Source organism: Hippopotamus amphibius, chromosome 3 (genome assembly GCF_030028045.1).
Source record: "Hippopotamus amphibius kiboko isolate mHipAmp2 chromosome 3, mHipAmp2.hap2, whole genome shotgun sequence".
Classification (NCBI taxonomy): Eukaryota; Metazoa; Chordata; class Mammalia; order Artiodactyla; family Hippopotamidae; genus Hippopotamus; species Hippopotamus amphibius.
This window is the reverse complement of record NC_080188.1, coordinates 167,000,335-167,016,224: the sequence shown is the minus strand read 5'-3', so window position 1 is coordinate 167,016,224 and position 15,890 is coordinate 167,000,335. Positions and strand designations below refer to the sequence as shown.

At 44.5% G+C, this 15,890-nt stretch overlaps 1 protein-coding gene across 3 annotated transcripts in view; it reads left to right on the top strand.

Moving 5' to 3' along the window:
- RGL1 (ral guanine nucleotide dissociation stimulator like 1) overlaps positions 1 to 15,890 on the top strand; it is a 161,954-nt gene that overhangs the window by 124,476 nt on the left and 21,588 nt on the right. For all 3 annotated transcript variants that reach the window (XM_057729176.1, XM_057729175.1, XM_057729177.1), the window contains exons 8-13: positions 45 to 148; positions 3,385 to 3,469; positions 8,485 to 8,574; positions 10,955 to 11,041; positions 12,343 to 12,375; positions 14,392 to 14,513. In XM_057729176.1, coding sequence (XP_057585159.1) covers positions 45 to 148; positions 3,385 to 3,469; positions 8,485 to 8,574; positions 10,955 to 11,041; positions 12,343 to 12,375; positions 14,392 to 14,513 — 521 coding nt within the window. The remainder of the gene's footprint in view (positions 1 to 44; positions 149 to 3,384; positions 3,470 to 8,484; positions 8,575 to 10,954; positions 11,042 to 12,342; positions 12,376 to 14,391; positions 14,514 to 15,890) is intronic.

Genomic DNA, 15,890 nt, shown 5'->3' with positions numbered 1-15,890 from the left:
TTGATATTTAAATGCCTTGTATGTTTGAATCACTCTCCATACAGGAATGTAGAATCCTGAAGAATTTCTCCTCCTTGAGAGCCATCGTTTCAGCACTGCAGTCCAATTCCATCTATCGCTTAAAAAAGACTTGGGCTGCCGTCCCAAAGTAAGTTCCCAAGTGTCTGCTCTACTTTCTTTGGCTGCACTGATTAGTTGCTGCATAAATGGTGTGGGTCCTCACTTTCAAAGCTCATATTATGTAACTAGAGAAACATCTTTGAAAGCCTCTGTGTGTTCCAGGCGGGGTGCATTTTACACATCATCACTAATGAGTTTTGAGGCAGGGCTGCTGCAGAAATCAAACTCATTCTCAAAGGGTGCCAAAGCCAAGATGATTGGCTTTGGGGATGATTTTAAGGATGTGCATATTATCTGGGCTTTGAGGGATAAGGTTGTGGAGTGATGAAGTTGTAGCAGTTTGCCATTACTTCTGGTTATTTTTCAGCCACATTCCAAAGCTCGAAGCTGTTCCCAAGCTGTGAGGGATACTGGGTGCAGATAGGACATTAGTTCTTGCCATTCGACAAGATTTCATTTAGTTCGTTTCGGCTTCTGCCTGTTAAAAGCTATCTTAGTGATGTTAAAAACCTCTTAGTATTCCTTCCTAGGTACCTGACTAAAAATGATTAACTGCCCATGTTCTATATTGTGTTTTTCTTATTTCCTGCTGTAACCTTTGGAACAACGAACAGTTGAGTGTTCTTATTGTTTCACTATTGCTCTCGTCCCCATGTCCAGAGCTTCACGGAACTCTAGACCAGAGGGCTTTTTGCAAAGGAGGGAAGGGTAAATGAGGAGGCAGTTCTGGTCCCCCATGAGTACAGATTTAGGGGCTAGGGCTACAGAGTAGGCCAGCTGCTTTCAACAAGTCTCCCTCGGTTGCCACTAATCAAGAAGTCAGGCCATAACAGGGGAGCGTGCGTGAACTGTTTATAACCTATACTGTACGCAGCACAACCTGTACTGTATGAGGCAGCGTCAGTTCCAGTCGGGAGAGAGGCCAGCTGGCTTCCCAGGCAGGCCTGCCTTGTGGGTTTGGTGGGTTCTGTCCTTAGAGCAAAAGGTCTAGGTACTCAGTTTCATCCACTCACTCAGAGCTGATGAAGCCTTAAGGGGCTGACACTGTCCAAACTCAACAGAGACCCAGATTGGTAAACCAGAGTTTCATAGATTTATGCTGAAAAGGGAGTGCTGGAGTGTTTAAGCTCCTGATAAGCTCACATCAGGGGAAAGTCTGCTTAGGGGAAGTCACATTATTTATTTTATAATTCTTTGATGAGTCCAGAAGCGGGAGATCTTACTGCCTGGTGTTACAGAGCTACAGTCTCCTCAGCCACTTGGACTCCAGAGCTCCGTGTTCTGTTATCTATCAGGAGAAAAAGTGGCAGATCTTTTCAAAGTCCAGTGCAGTTTTCTTGATTAACACTCTTTTCTTGGGTTCTTTCTCCTCTTCATTAGTTTGAATGATCAAGACGAGTCTGTGTGTGATAGATTAGTTGATTGATTTTCTGCTGCACAGGAGTTTTATGAAAGATATGGATCATTTAAAATCATTAGATGATAGGCCCATGTAATAAGAAATATGATGGGAAAATCAGATGTATGTGGAATCCCATCCTCAGCACCCCAGCCCCACTCCTTCCCCTTGCCTCTGCTACCCAGCTATGGGGTCAGGAACAGTGGGATGGTCAGGGGCTAAAATGAAGCCCTGCCCCATTGCACCCTTCTCTGGTGGCAGTGAAAGGGAATCCTGTCTTTCCTTGGTGTTTGATAAGTAGAACACTATGGAAAGTCACTTAGCCAGCCAAAGATTGCTTCCACAGAAAATCTGAGGCTAAAGTACAAGTAAAAAAATTAGTGGACTTGTTTCTTAATCTTGTTGGTGACCATATGAGAAGGTTCATTCTTCAAGCTGGCTTTTTGTATTTAAGAAACACCACAAAACAAACGTCAAAGCCCTGTTCTGTACAACATGGGCGTCTGGTTTGTGTCTTCCTTGGTTGGTGGGTTCACGTTTTAGCAGGGATGCTGGAGAAGTGTCACAGTTCCCGAGAGAAGCCATTTGCATGTCAGCTTTACATAGTTTCTATTGCTAAATTCAAGGAACAGGGTTAAGATATTTCGTTTGGTTGTTACTTTCCTCATAACCCTCGACGCTAATAACTTTCAGTAAGCAGAGAAGACATGTACATTTCTCTTTATTTAGGCCCACATGTAATTAAGTCCTTAATGATTTTTTTCCAAAATATAAGTAGTTTTAATGGTTTTCTTTATTCTAAGAGTCATATCACACTCATTATAAAACATAAATTCTTAGTAATGGCTTTCTCCCGGTAATGAATGTGTTGCATCTGTAATGACATTGCCTGTGTTGATTCTTTGTCTTCAGAGTCATCCTCTCGGGATGGCCACATATACATTACTAATAAGAAAAAAAATATCAAATTGTACACTTTAAATATATGCAGTTTATTGTATGTCAATTATATCTCAATAAAAGTTCTTAAAAAAAAAAAAAAAGAAAGAATCACCCTCTCAGTAACCCTGGAGGGATGTAGAGAAAATCTTGAGGCCCATGGAGACGCGGTGTACTAGGGAGCGGCAGGGGAGGAGAGGGCGCTTTGCAAGTGTGGTGTGTGGTCCTGGCCACCTTCGTGGCCATCCCACCAGGGGGCTGTCAGCGTTTCCACTGTGCAGATAAGAAAACCGAAGCTCACGAAAGTTGAGCAACTTGTCTAAGGTGACTTAGGGAGTGAGCGGCAGAGTTGGGCTGGGAACCCACCCCCTCTGCCTCTAGAGCCTGTCCTGATTCCACCATCTACTCTGACTCTGAGAGTAAGAGCACTGGCCTGTGGTTCAGGAAATTTAGGTTCTATACTGCAGCTCTCAGCAGTTAGTAATAGAAGCTTAGGCAAATCCCTGACCCTGGCATCTTCATCTCTCAACGGAAGGGATTGGCCAAGAAGAGTTCTCAGGTCCTGTAGGGCTGTGGGTGTGTTGCTAAGAGAAAATTATTTTTTAACTTGCCGAAGAGAACAACTTACCCCGTTGGACAACTTAATACCCCAATTTAACAATCCTTTTTTTATGATTATAACATGCATGGTTAGAAAATATCTATGTCTACCTTTAAACAGGTGAGCATGTCTACCTTGTAAAAAGAAAAAAGCCACCCTGCATGGAAAAGGTCTTTGGCTTCGTCTGTGCTCACGTAGCCCACTGAGCCTCAGCTCAGTGCACCCCTCCCCTCTGTAGCCAGAGGTACTGAGGACAGCTGGGCACGAGGTCTTGGGCTTTTCCTAATCTTCATTGATTAATATTTTCTCCATCCCTTTTTTGTAGGGACCGAATGCTGATGTTTGAAGAACTTTCAGATATCTTCTCAGACCATAATAACTATCTGACCAGCAGGGAGCTACTGATGAAGGTGAGGGTGCTGGGTTGCCCTGCGTCGACCGCTCTGGAATCCATTCAAGGGAAGAGTAGTTTGAGGGCTCCTTGGATGCCTGCAGTCCCGGGAGAAAGCCTAAAGGGACTGAAAGGCAGGAGTTTTGGTTTTTATGCCAAATCAAAGAAGCCTGGGGCTGAGAGAATTCACAGTCCAGCTCCTCAGCTCCACTGTGATGCAAACAGATTGTGAAACTTGCGTTGCTGCCTGGAGCTCCTCAACAAGCTGCCCTGCAAACACTGAGTGCTGGCAGTGAGGTGGGTGAGAGGGCCTGGAATATCCTTCTCAGCAAAACATCTTCTAGAAGGACAGGGGCCAAGCCTGCAATTCCACATCCTTTATTTGCACTACGTTGTGCAATCTGTCTGTCAGCAGTATTTACTGAACAGATGAGTGCTGGCTTCTGAACGGCGGTCTAGGTAAAGCTATAGCTGGGTTCATTTTCTTTCTCTAGATGTTTGTTGAATGCCTAATATTTGTAAAGGATTTGACCGGCCTCTGGGAGTATGAAGAAGACTCACCCAGGCACTGTTTTCAGGAACTCACCTTCTGGTGGGTGGATATAGACACTAAACAAGAATGAGCAGTCAAAGAAAGGTACAAAGGTTAGGCTGTGAGCAATCGTCAGAGGGGAACGTGGACCAGATATTGTGTTCACGGCTTTCTATAAAGCAGATTTTTATCGTCCTCATTTTGCAGCCAGCCAAGAGTCAGAGAGTTAAGGAGCACACCTGAAATGCACACTTAGTAGGTGGTGGAGCTAGAATGTGAATCCAGCCTGCCCGAGGCTCTAAAGCAGGTGCTTGCATCCCTGAGACATAAAACTATTTCTTTTGACCACTTGGCAGTAGGAGGCAAGGTAGGTCAGGTGAAATTTCATAGGGAAGGTAAATAAGTTGGTAATTCAGTTAATACTGATTGGGCATTCATTGTGTTCTGGGTGTTGGAAATCCAACCATCCTGAAGGCAATCTCGGATCTTAAGGAAATTGCAGTCTCATGGGGGAGGCTAAGTGGGCAATTATGAAAAAACAAATAAACAAAAAACTGTGATATGTGCTTCCAAAGGGGGAAGCCCTGAACTGGGCAGTTAGAACAGAGGATCCTTGTCCTTTGTCTCCTTTTCTGGGAATTGGAGATGATAATAGTACCATTTAGTCTACTGATCTCATAGAATTGTTTTGAAGATTTACTAAGAAAATATTTGAAAGCAATGTGCACATGTCAGTTATTTTTAGTATTTGGCAAGCTATCGACATATGAAACCAAAATATGCATAACAAATGAAAATGAAAAAAGTATAAGCTATATATGTAAGTTTAGAGTAGACACTTGGAGTAGGAATGAGAGTTAAGTGGGGGTGGGGTTACTTAGAAAAGACATCAGTTGATAACTGTTAGGCGAGTCATCCCTCTCAGAGCATCTGTTACAGACTCCCTGACTGCTCTCCTCCTAAGTCCTGCTCTTCCTTCATGTCTCAGTGAGGACTACATTTCTGCTCGAATCCTTCCTTGACACACTCACGTGTGATTAGGCTCCTTCCCATCTGCCCTGGAAGCCCATCGTTCCTCTGTCCTAGCACTTATCATATGCTCCGTTAGAACTGCCTATGTGTTTCACCTGTCTCCCTGCTGGCCTGCAAGCCTCTTGCAGGCAGGGGCTTTGTCACTGTTCTCTCTCTGATGCCTAACACATTGGGCATGTAGCCAGTGTTCGCAAGCTATGTGCAACTCCATGCATTGATGGGCCTTCTGGTTCACATGACTTTAACCCACTCTTCGCCCTTCCTGGCATAGATGATGTGAGCAGGGCAGGGTGGCTGCTGTCTGACCTTGGATTCGGCCCACCTGATGAACTGCACACTCAACAGTGCTTGGCTTGCTGAGGTCGTGTTACTCCCTGCTTCACTTCCCCCCTGGATTTGCAGACTTTAAATGGAAACTCATCTGGCTGGAAGGAGATGGCTTAGTGGTCTCCCTGTCAGTAATACAAAGCTAGACTAACTGGAGCCACTCATTCAAATCCCAATAGCTCTGAGTCATCCTTCCAAAGTAGATAAATTGAATACTGTGCAGCTCATTGCCCGGTGGCCATCTTTGGGCTGAAACCTTAGAAGCAGAGCTATATCTAGACATTAAAGGTCCCATAAGCCTTTCTGAAGTGTAGAAGTATACCTCAGTGCTCTAAGTGCAATTTCTTATACATGGCTGGAATCCCAAAGAAATGAAAAACTTGGCTATAAATTCATGTGGTCTGTGCATTATCGTTAATGATAGTGGACTGTTTTGGGCAGGTCATATGTCTGTGTGGGTCCCTTTCCAGTCATCTTTGTTTATTATTCTTCATATGAAGTATAATTCTGGATGTTAATTCTCAGCACAGTTGTAATAAAATGAAGTCAAGGTACTTAGGTTTTCAGAAGAACCATGCCTGGTCTCTGTTTTTAGTATGCCACTCCTAGACTTAAAACTGATCTGTGGTTTGGGTAATCTTAGTCTTAGATGGCCTGTCTTCTCCTCTGCATCTGTCTGCACGGTAGATGTAAGGCACTACCTGTGTAAGACTGTGGCTGAGGCAGCATCATAATTAGCAAAAATCTATGGTTTTCCTTTTAATTGTTGCAGACAAATGTCTTTACTCAAAGATTATCTTAAACCTGTTACTCTCTTATGATTTCTGAAACTTGGATCATTCCAAGCAGGTTATCTATGGAGTCCACACGTTTCAAACCAACAGGAAAGCAGAATACCACCAAACCTTCTTGGTTCTTGGGAGTCTCGGTGAGACCTCTCCTGGGTTACATTGCTAGAAACAGATGCTGGAAAGGCCCAGGCATTTGGCTCTGGTGGAGATGTCTGTTTGGTGAATCTCTAAACACACTGAAGTCAGAGCCGGGCTAGAAGACTGTAGGGTAGGGGAGGCCTGTTCACATAGTTACCAGGAACTGCTAAGCTGTCATCTAATCAGCATGTATGGAGAGGGAGCCAGTGTCTGTGCAGCACCGCAGTAGAAGAGGCTGCTCTGAGGCCCAGGAATAGGATGGATGAGGGCAGCTGTCTCCTGCCAAAGATGGAGATACGAAGAGGGTGAGACTCAGGTGAGAAATTTGCATGAGAGAGAAGGACGGAGAGGAGAAGAGACAAGAGGAGAGTGGAAGGTTGATGGAGAGCAAGATTTGGAATTTATCCAAACATGGGTGATGATTGAGGTCACAGGACTGGATAGTATTTCCAAATACCCGAGTAGGGCACAAACAAGATGACTTCGTCAGAAGGAAGAAGAGTCCCTAAGAGAGTAGGAGCAGCAGGAGGAGGCCAGAGGAGAGACCGAGGGCGATGCAGTCACAAAACCTGTGAAAAGTCTAAAGAAGTTTCAAGGGATTGGTGTTGTGAGACCTTGCAGGGCAAAGGGTTTGGGGCTGACACAGTTGGCTGTGGCATGGAGTGGATTCCAGCTGACACCTCATCTGGAAGAGCCGGCACTACTCATCAGTCTTTTGAGTTATCTCGCCAGGAGTGGAACCTCACTCTCATGAAGTCATGAAACCAGCAAATGTTTCAGCTCCTGGTCCCAGATCTTCCTCCTCCCAATGAGGACGATGTCCTAAGTGCTCTTTTAAAATCCTGGTTCTGTAATTCTCAGGAGCCTCTTAACTTTTCAGAGATTCCTTAAGAATTTTAGGTATACCTGCAATAATGTCCATACGTTACACGTGTCAGTGACTAAGAAACTGGAAGGGAACCAGAAGGACCTACTCCCCGGAAAGAGACAGACACTTGCATTCAAGTCAGAAAGAACTGATTTCTCATGCCAAGCAAATTCTCAAGAGTTTGGGAGGCCTCACAACCACCCAGCACAGGAAGTGGCACATTTTAGGACACTTTCATTCATCCCCAGGAAACACTATAAACAGAAGATCATGAAACGGTACCTCTTCTTATTATCATTTGTAATAGGGAGACTGAAAGTAGGTACTGAGTCACTGTGGGTTCTGTCCCCACTGATGTACCTGGACCCAGGTGAAGGCTGGTGAATGGTACAAGATATTGATGTCCCACTGTCATCGGAAAGGCCAAGTCACTGGAAAAGATTCCCTGCTAGTCGTACAGTGAAAGGTCACATGCTGTGGTCATATCATAAACCCAGGGAAAACTGACTAAGGGGAAACCAGCGTGGAGTTGTGCACTACTGAGTTGTGAAACTTGCCTCCCATTCATGCAGTTCCTGGAAAATGAGAACTTAACAAGACCCCAAACCCACAAAACCAAAAACGCTCTATGTTCAGTCAGCAAACTGGAGATTAGTCATTATGTAAAAGACTTTGTTGTTACAGCAGATTGGAGAAGAGAAGAGGTAGCCATCTGTCCTCAGTCGCGAGGAGGAAAGATTGATTTGTAGGAGTTCCAAACCTGAGAGGAAACTTGGGAGGATGGATTGGGGGAGAAACGGGGGGAAAAAATGTAAGAAGGTCTGGATCTCATAGATCAGTGCTGGTCTTCCTCAGAAAACTTCCAATACAGAAGTTTCATTTAGCTAAGAAATACCACAAAAATAGTCTCCTTTCTTTCACAGAGTGCTGGCACATGCCTTTCAGGCCAAGATCAAGAAATCACAAACTATACAGAGGAAGAGATCTTCATTTCCAGGATGTGTGATTACTTCGAGTGAAATTTGGAATGTGTAAAAATGGTCTCCAGTTCCGGGAACTGCCAGCTTTGTATTAACGATTGATTTTATAACCAAATTAGGGGCTCGTCTTACAAAATAGGGGGAGGATAGGATAAGCCATGGCCACCAGGCCCTCTCCGGAGTAGACGGCTCACCAGCAGCCAGCCAAGTGTTTGCGTAACAGTGCAGAGCCTGCGGGAGGCCTCTTCATTTTGCAGGGTGTCCAGATGGCTGTGCAGAGGTTCTGCACCAGAAACTAGGTGCCCCTTCACTTCTTCCCAGTGTCATTCTCCATCACTTTCCTCTGTGTGTGCTTCTCTTTCTTAGGAAGGAACCTCAAAATTTGCAAACCTGGACAGCAGTGTGAAAGAAAACCAGAAGCGGACTCAGAGGCGGCTTCAGCTCCAGAAAGACATGGTACGTAAGGCCTTGGGTCTCCCTGAGGGCCCACCAAAGAGTGAGCCGGTGTGTGTGGCTGGCTTCCCGCGTGGCACCGGAACCTTCAGTCTTCAGGGTGCCCCTGCCTCAGAAAAGTTCTCCCATTCTTTACCTCGTCTGTTCTCAGCATCCCTGGGAGGTCTGAAGGAAAGCTATTCTCACTCCCACTCCACCCAGCAGGAAATAAACACCGAAAGTCACAAATCACATTGTTTTCTGGAACTTTTTTTTTTTTTCTGGAAGCGAGGGAAAATCTGTGGCAGGTAGACTTCTGTCCCTTTTGCTGTCTTCTTTATCCACTCCTGCACTTAGGAGCTACTGTGACCTTGGCCTTGAGACCTCCTGGTCTTCAGTTCCCCAGTGGGAATGCCTCACTGTAGCCAGCTTTGAACACACGGTGGCCCAGGACCTGAGTCCTGGGGAGAGAGAGAGTCGGCTCCCAGGAGGACTTGGTCCATGTACTCGGAGATCTTTTCATTTGTTCCACATCCTCTAGTCCTTTTCCAGCTCTTGTTACTAACCCCAAGTACTAACCAGATCTTTCTAGTCTTTCAGTACTCAGTGCTCAAAGGAGCGTCATACCTCCCTCTTTAAGCCTGAAAGGTAGCTATTGACATCTTTGGCTTTGTTTTTAACACGCTCCTAACTTTTGGCATAGAAGGGGAAAACCAGAGCGAGGAGATTAAAGACTGGCAGGCTCTAAATATTCTCATCCAGGCTATGAGAAGGTTTTCTCCTTCTTTGGAAAGCTGGGCATGAATCAGCAATGCTCGTTTTGAATGATGGGACTCTCCTGAAACATAAAGCCTGTAAGGCATCCACAGCACTTCAGACTTTTTTGGTGGTTCAAAGGCAGGTTCAAAATAGCTGTTAAAAAAAGAGCGGTTATTTTAGTTCAGGATGAGACCTTGTACACATAATAGGAAAGGACAAATTGCAGATGACAGTGAGTTCCTGAAGGACAAAACCCTGCTTGGAGTGAACCTCAAGAAGTGGCTCTGGCTGAGGAAACAGCCGGCAGCACGCACGTCAGGCAGCCTGGCCTGGCCCCGGTGGAGACTTTGTTTTCTTGCCAGAATTTCTATAAGTGCCTTAATGGACAACTGTCGGATAAGGTGTCCATGGAAACCCCTTTTTATTTCCTCTTCCGAAATGGTTAATGCCTTGGTGGCTTTGTGGAGCACAGGGATGATTTCAAAGGAAATTTGGTGAAATGGTATACACCTGCAGTGGAAGTGCTTCTGCCTTTATTTCCGAGGGAATTTTTTTTAAATAAACTTTTGACTTTAGAATTTAGAGAAGCGTTCCAGATAATACATAGAGTTTTAGCGAATCCCTCACCTGTCTCCTTCCATCCCCCTGTTAACATTTTCTGTAACCCTGGCACATCTGTCAATACTAAGACACCGACACAGGCATCCTGCTGTTAACTGAAATCAAGCTTGCCTTGGATTTCACCGGTTTTCCACGAGCATGGTCTTCCTGTTCCAGGATCCAACCCCAGGGCCCCCCACTGCACTGAGTTGTCATCCTAGTCCCCTCTGCTCTGTGACAGTTTCTGAGGCCTTCCTTGTTTGTCATTACCTGACAATCTTCAGGAAGACTGTTCTTATATCCGTAGAATGTCCCACAACCAGGGGATGTGTGTTGTTTTTCTAGTGATTAGACTGAGGTTACAGGTTTGGGGAAGAATAAGTGTCCTCTCGTCATATCAAGGAGTGAGTGACATCCAGTGTCACTGGTGATGCTAGCCTTCATCACTTGGTTAAGGTAGAGTTTGGCAGCGTTTCTACTTTAAAGGGACTATTTTTCCCTCTCCCTCCTGTATTCTTCAGAAGTGAGTCACTTAGTCCCTTTACTAGTGACACCCTGTCCTCCTGTGGTCACACTTCCCCACTCCTCTACTGATGGTGAGGCCATCCCTCCCAGGGCCGTTCTGAACCACCGGGAGTGTCCACACGCTGTGAAATAGAGCAGGGTTCCCTCTGACCTGAGTCTAAGCCATGTGTAAACCCCACTGTGAGCACACTTGAGCCATCTCCTGGTTTTGAGGCTTGGTTTTCATGACTTTGAAAGCTACCTTGGTGATGGAGTTCCTGACCTGTTTGTGTAGGAATTTAAAGAAAAATCTCATTCATGGAGGTTAGCACCAATGGCCTTAAATTAGGCCTTGCATGGTCCTTAATTATCCTCCAAATGTCGAGGCTCACCTGGCCATTCAGAGACTGCTGCTTCCATCTGCAGATGGGCACGTTATTGAATGCAGGGGACCACAGATCCATTTGGTCCAGTGTGGAGGCTATTGAAACCCTAACCTTTCAATGACAGCGAAGATGGCATTTCTGTGCTTGCTCTTCAGGGTGTGATGCAGGGAACCGTGCCCTACCTGGGCACCTTCCTGACTGACCTGACCATGCTTGACACTGCCCTTCAGGACTACATCGAGGTGAGTCCCAGGCAGGCGATGCAGGTTGGACCCACAGCCTTCTCATTGGTTACCCAAGAGAGAAATACGCTTTTGCTAGTATCTATTGAGGGCCTTTTATGAACATGGCATTGTGCTAGATGCTACAAGGAAGACAAAGGTGAGTGACACCAGCAGTGGCTCACAATGCAGTGGAAGGTATATATCAAAGCAGGCAGTGATGGGTGGAAATAGTAAGAATTCAAACAGAAATGCAGTGAGAGAAGAGGGGAGGCCATGGCAGGGCCTTATGAAGGAGTGGATTTGAGCAAGACCGTGATGGTGGGTAGGACTTTGGCAGGTGGAGCTGAGGAGACGATCTGCCTTCACCGTCTACCTGCTGGGGTAGGGAGTCAGTCAAATTCGTGGATTTTTAATTATCCCTTTATTGTTTCATTATTACCTTCTCTCTCTGCCCCCCTCCATTGCTCAAAATGGGAAGCAAAATGCAACCTAGTCAAACCAACTACTTCTTAGTAACAGTGATCGAATATTACATGGAGAAGAGATTTGATATTTGAAATGAAATTTAAGGATTTCCTGTGTATTTACGTTGATCTCACCTTCCTAGTTATCAGCATGTAGTCAGCCTGCCTTTACTCGCTCAGAATTAGAAGGAGTAGCACTTATCTCACACACTCCCACCTCCAGGTTCGTCACACATGTTGTGGACACGCACACTCAGAGGGAGATGCCCCATGTCTCTTACATCCTCTGCCTTGGCTTATCTCAGGAAACACTCATCAGTGTTGGGGAATTTGTGGGGAGTGACCGGTGATTTAGAAGTTAAATTCAGCCTACTGAGACTAGGAGCCGGGTGGGATGGAGAATTGAAACCTAACTTTGGTGACGACGTTATATAGAAGTGACTTCCCTTCTGATAAAACATTGACAATTTGGTTTCCAGTATGAGTCAGTGGCCACCTGTTTTTGTTGCTTTTGGTCAAGGAAAAAAAGTGTAACAGAACATTTATTCAAGCTTTTGTCTTTACTGGCTCTGCAAATATATTTGGATTCTGTGTTGTAAATCCTTTATCATTATTGTTTTAGTTGGTTTCAGACATTTTAAGCGAAGGCTGTCCGCCTATCCTGTCCTATTATAATTAAAAGAATGTTTTACTTTAAGCAAATGGTGCTTCTCTTCCTCCATTGTAGCCATAACTACGGTGTCATGACTAATTGTGACTTTATTATCCCTTTGATCTATCTGAACAAAAACCTAGAACAAATAGGGCTGAGTTTCAAACTAGCTTGGTTTGTCATTCTTTTTCAATTTCTTTCAGGGTGGGCTGATAAACTTTGAGAAGAGGAGAAGGGTAAGTAGGGGTCTTGGCTGTCTTTTTCCATTTTACTTCATCTGGGCATGAAAAAAATTAGACAAGTGGAGACAAGTGTTTTGCAGAGGCAGAGGAAAAAATTAGCATTTATTGAAAATTTATCAGTTATCATTGTGCTTGGCATGTTGTTATACGTTGTTGCCCAAGAGCCCTGTGGGGTAGGTTTTATCACCCTCCACTTGAGGGTGAGGAAACAGGACTCAGAGAGATGATGTAACTTAACCAGAGTCACCTGGTAGCACAGCCAGGATTCAAATCCTCCCTGCCGCTCCTAAGCCCACGTTTCTTCCTTTACCCCCTCATCATCTCCCCCTTTACAGTAAGCTTCAGCAATAACAGGTCATCCTATTAAGGGGAAAGGGCTTCATAGAAGTATGTGATCTAGAAGTGTTGATAAAGATGCCTAACTCCTGTAGGCCTCCTGGAGCAAGGAAAGGAAATGACCCTCATTGTTGCATGTGGATAATTATGCTTTTCCTTTCCTGTCAGCATAGGAGGGGGGGGTTCAACATCAATCTGAATTCTTCTGTGGAGACTAGAATAGTTCTGCACTGCACTAAAAAAGATAAAACATAGCTTTGAAAATTCGGTATGGTTTTAGTGTTAAAATGGTGTGTTTAAACGATTCCAGGGACGAGTGAGCAAAATAATAACTTCACTGCATGGTACTCTCGTTGTTCTTTAGTTCTTCATTCATTCTTTCATCCCACAAATGCTGATTGCAGGCCTAACAGGGGTTGGGCTGTGTGATAGGTTCAGGGATTAGAGCAGAAAAAACCCAGAGCTCCCTGCCCTCATAAAGTTCACAGCTAAGGAAGAAGATGGACAAACAGGCCGTTACAATGCAGCCTGATAAGGGCTTTATGAGCAGAAGTAGTGGGTATTATAGGAGCATATAGGAGGGGCATCTATCCCCAACTTGCGGGGTCAGAGAAACCTCTAGGAGGAAATGACATTGCTGTTAAAACCAAAGTTTCAGGAGCTAACCAGGCTGAACTCATAAATAACAAGATGTACAACCCTAGACAGATGTAGGCCTTCTGTCCCTGGTAGCGTATGATGATAAATGTTCCTTGAGGATACTGAGACCAAGGGTGGAGGTCACTGGGTGGGAGGTTGACACCTATGGAATCTGCCAGTTGTTGAGCTGCTTCTGTCTTGTAACTTAAAACAAATTCAGTTACTGCCGCCACAGTTATCCATCTTTGTCCTTTCACTTCAGAATAACCCTGGATGGTAATCTCTTTCCTTTTAAGACTAGCATGTTAAACTTTTGGAAAGCTTGAGTATAAAACCCAAAGCCTATACCCATTGCTGACTTAAAAAAAATCTTTATTGAAACATCTAAAGAAGCATAAATAATTTTGGACATAATTATACACTGGCTTCTCTTGTGAGCTTTAAAAGCCTGAGTTAAATGATTTACTGGAGTAGTAAAAACCCAAGGATTCAAGAAATCTAAACATTCAAGTTTATGAGGCCCTGGACTGTTTAGATATTCAACCCTACCAAAACTTATTTATTGAGGCGTAAGGGTTGAAGAAGGTGGGGGTGGGGAACTTGGGAGCTTCCTGACTTAGCGTAGTGTTTTTCTTTATCTTTTAGGAAATAGAATTTTAAAATACATTTTAGGACTCAGCCTTAAAAAATAACTTTCCTGTCCCAAGAATGGAAAGGGAAAAGAGAAAAAGGAAGCCACTCTGACTTTAGGTAGTACCTAGTTTGGGTCACTTTGGTAGCTTGTTTTATTCACAGAAATTGCTTTTTCAAGGAGAAAGGCAGATTAAGCGCTAAAGCATACAGAGACGCCAGGGAGTCAGAGTTAGAATGTGTGAGCTATTCAGCTGTTTTATTTCCAAGGCAGGCAGTACTTTAGGATCCTCCTAGGTGATTTTGTCCATTGTTTATTCTACTGTGGTCTTTTCATGTTGAGAAGTTGTATATTGGGTTGGCCTTCTAATTCACTCTTGCTTTTTGGTGCTCTGTCTGCTTTAGGAATTTGAAGTGATTGCCCAAATCAAGCTCTTACAGTCTGCCTGCAACAGCTATTGTATGACCCCAGACCCAAAGTTCATCCGGTGGTTCCAGAGGCAGCAGCTCCTAGCAGAGGAGGAGAGGTAGGCGGACATGTCACTCGTCAAGGTGCAGCTGTGGCTTTGGTCAGAGGAATACTGCATCTGGTTCTTCATCGGGCCATTTTACGTAGCAAGCAGCTCCAAGGTTCCAGATCCTTGGTTTTCAAAGGATAGCGGTACAGCAGGAAAAACCGAACTGATGGCATCAGAAAATGTGCTTTCAGATTCCTGCTCTACCATTTATCTTTGTCACCTTGAACAAGTTACTTACTCTTCCTGATCTTCAGGATGCTTATCTATAAAATGTTTCCTTGAGAGGATTAGACGGAATCATATCTGAGACAGCATCATTAGCATGTTGTCACTATTAGTAATTGGTACCAGCTTTGAGGGGAGGAGAGACAGACTCATGAAAAATTGGAATCTGATAGGTAATCAAAGTGCTGCAGGAGCCACAGGCAAGAACAGTTCACTTGGCCAAGGGTGGGGGCAAATAGGGAAGATATGAAGGCATTACCATTTGGGCTGGGCTGTGAGGAAGAGAAAAGATTTCACCAGGAGAGCTGGAGAAGAACATTCCAGACAGAGAGAAGAATGTGAGCAAAGGCATGGTGTCCTGACAAGCTTGGCATTTGGAGGAGCAGTTAGAACTCTGGTGTGGCTCGTTCACAAGGGGCAGGTGTCAAACTGGAGGTTGACGAGCCCAGAAAGGTAAATTCCAGTGCCTCGAATGTTGGCCCAGCAGGGGTGTGTAGCCTTTACCCTGTAGTTCAGAGGATTAGAGTTCACAGGCCATATCCAGCCCACCACCTGTTTTCACATGTTTGAATGGTTGAAAAAGAAACAAAAGAAGAGGATTGTTGTGACATGAGATAGTTATTTGAAATTAAAATTTTGGTATCCATTAATAAAGTTGTACTGGAACACAGCCCATTCATTTCTCTGCCATTTATGGTTGCTTTCATGCTTTAAAGGCAGAAGTGAGTAGTTGCAACAGTGACCACGTAGCCTGCAAGCCTAAAATACTTATCTCGTCCTGTACAGAAAATATTTGCTGACCCCTGCTATAGACCAGGGGATTTCCTTGAAAGTTTATTATCAGGGAGGGTGAGGTTGCCAGCAAAGGAAGTGTTTTGCCAATGAGGAAATTGAGGTTTAGCAACGTGTTATAACTAGTCAGTGATGGAGTTTGGATTCAAACTCGGGTCTGCCTGACTCTACAACCTGAGCTCTGAAGGTGGTTGTATAATGTTGGGCAGGTCGTGTAAACTCTGTAAGCCTGTTTCTTCATTTGAAAGGCAGATGATTTCTGAGGTCCTTTTGAATCTCAGAATGGGTTGATCCTATTACATTTAAATCTTTGCTTCAAGAAGGAAAAAACCCTCGATTCAGAGCACTCATCAGTTAATGAAGATTTTT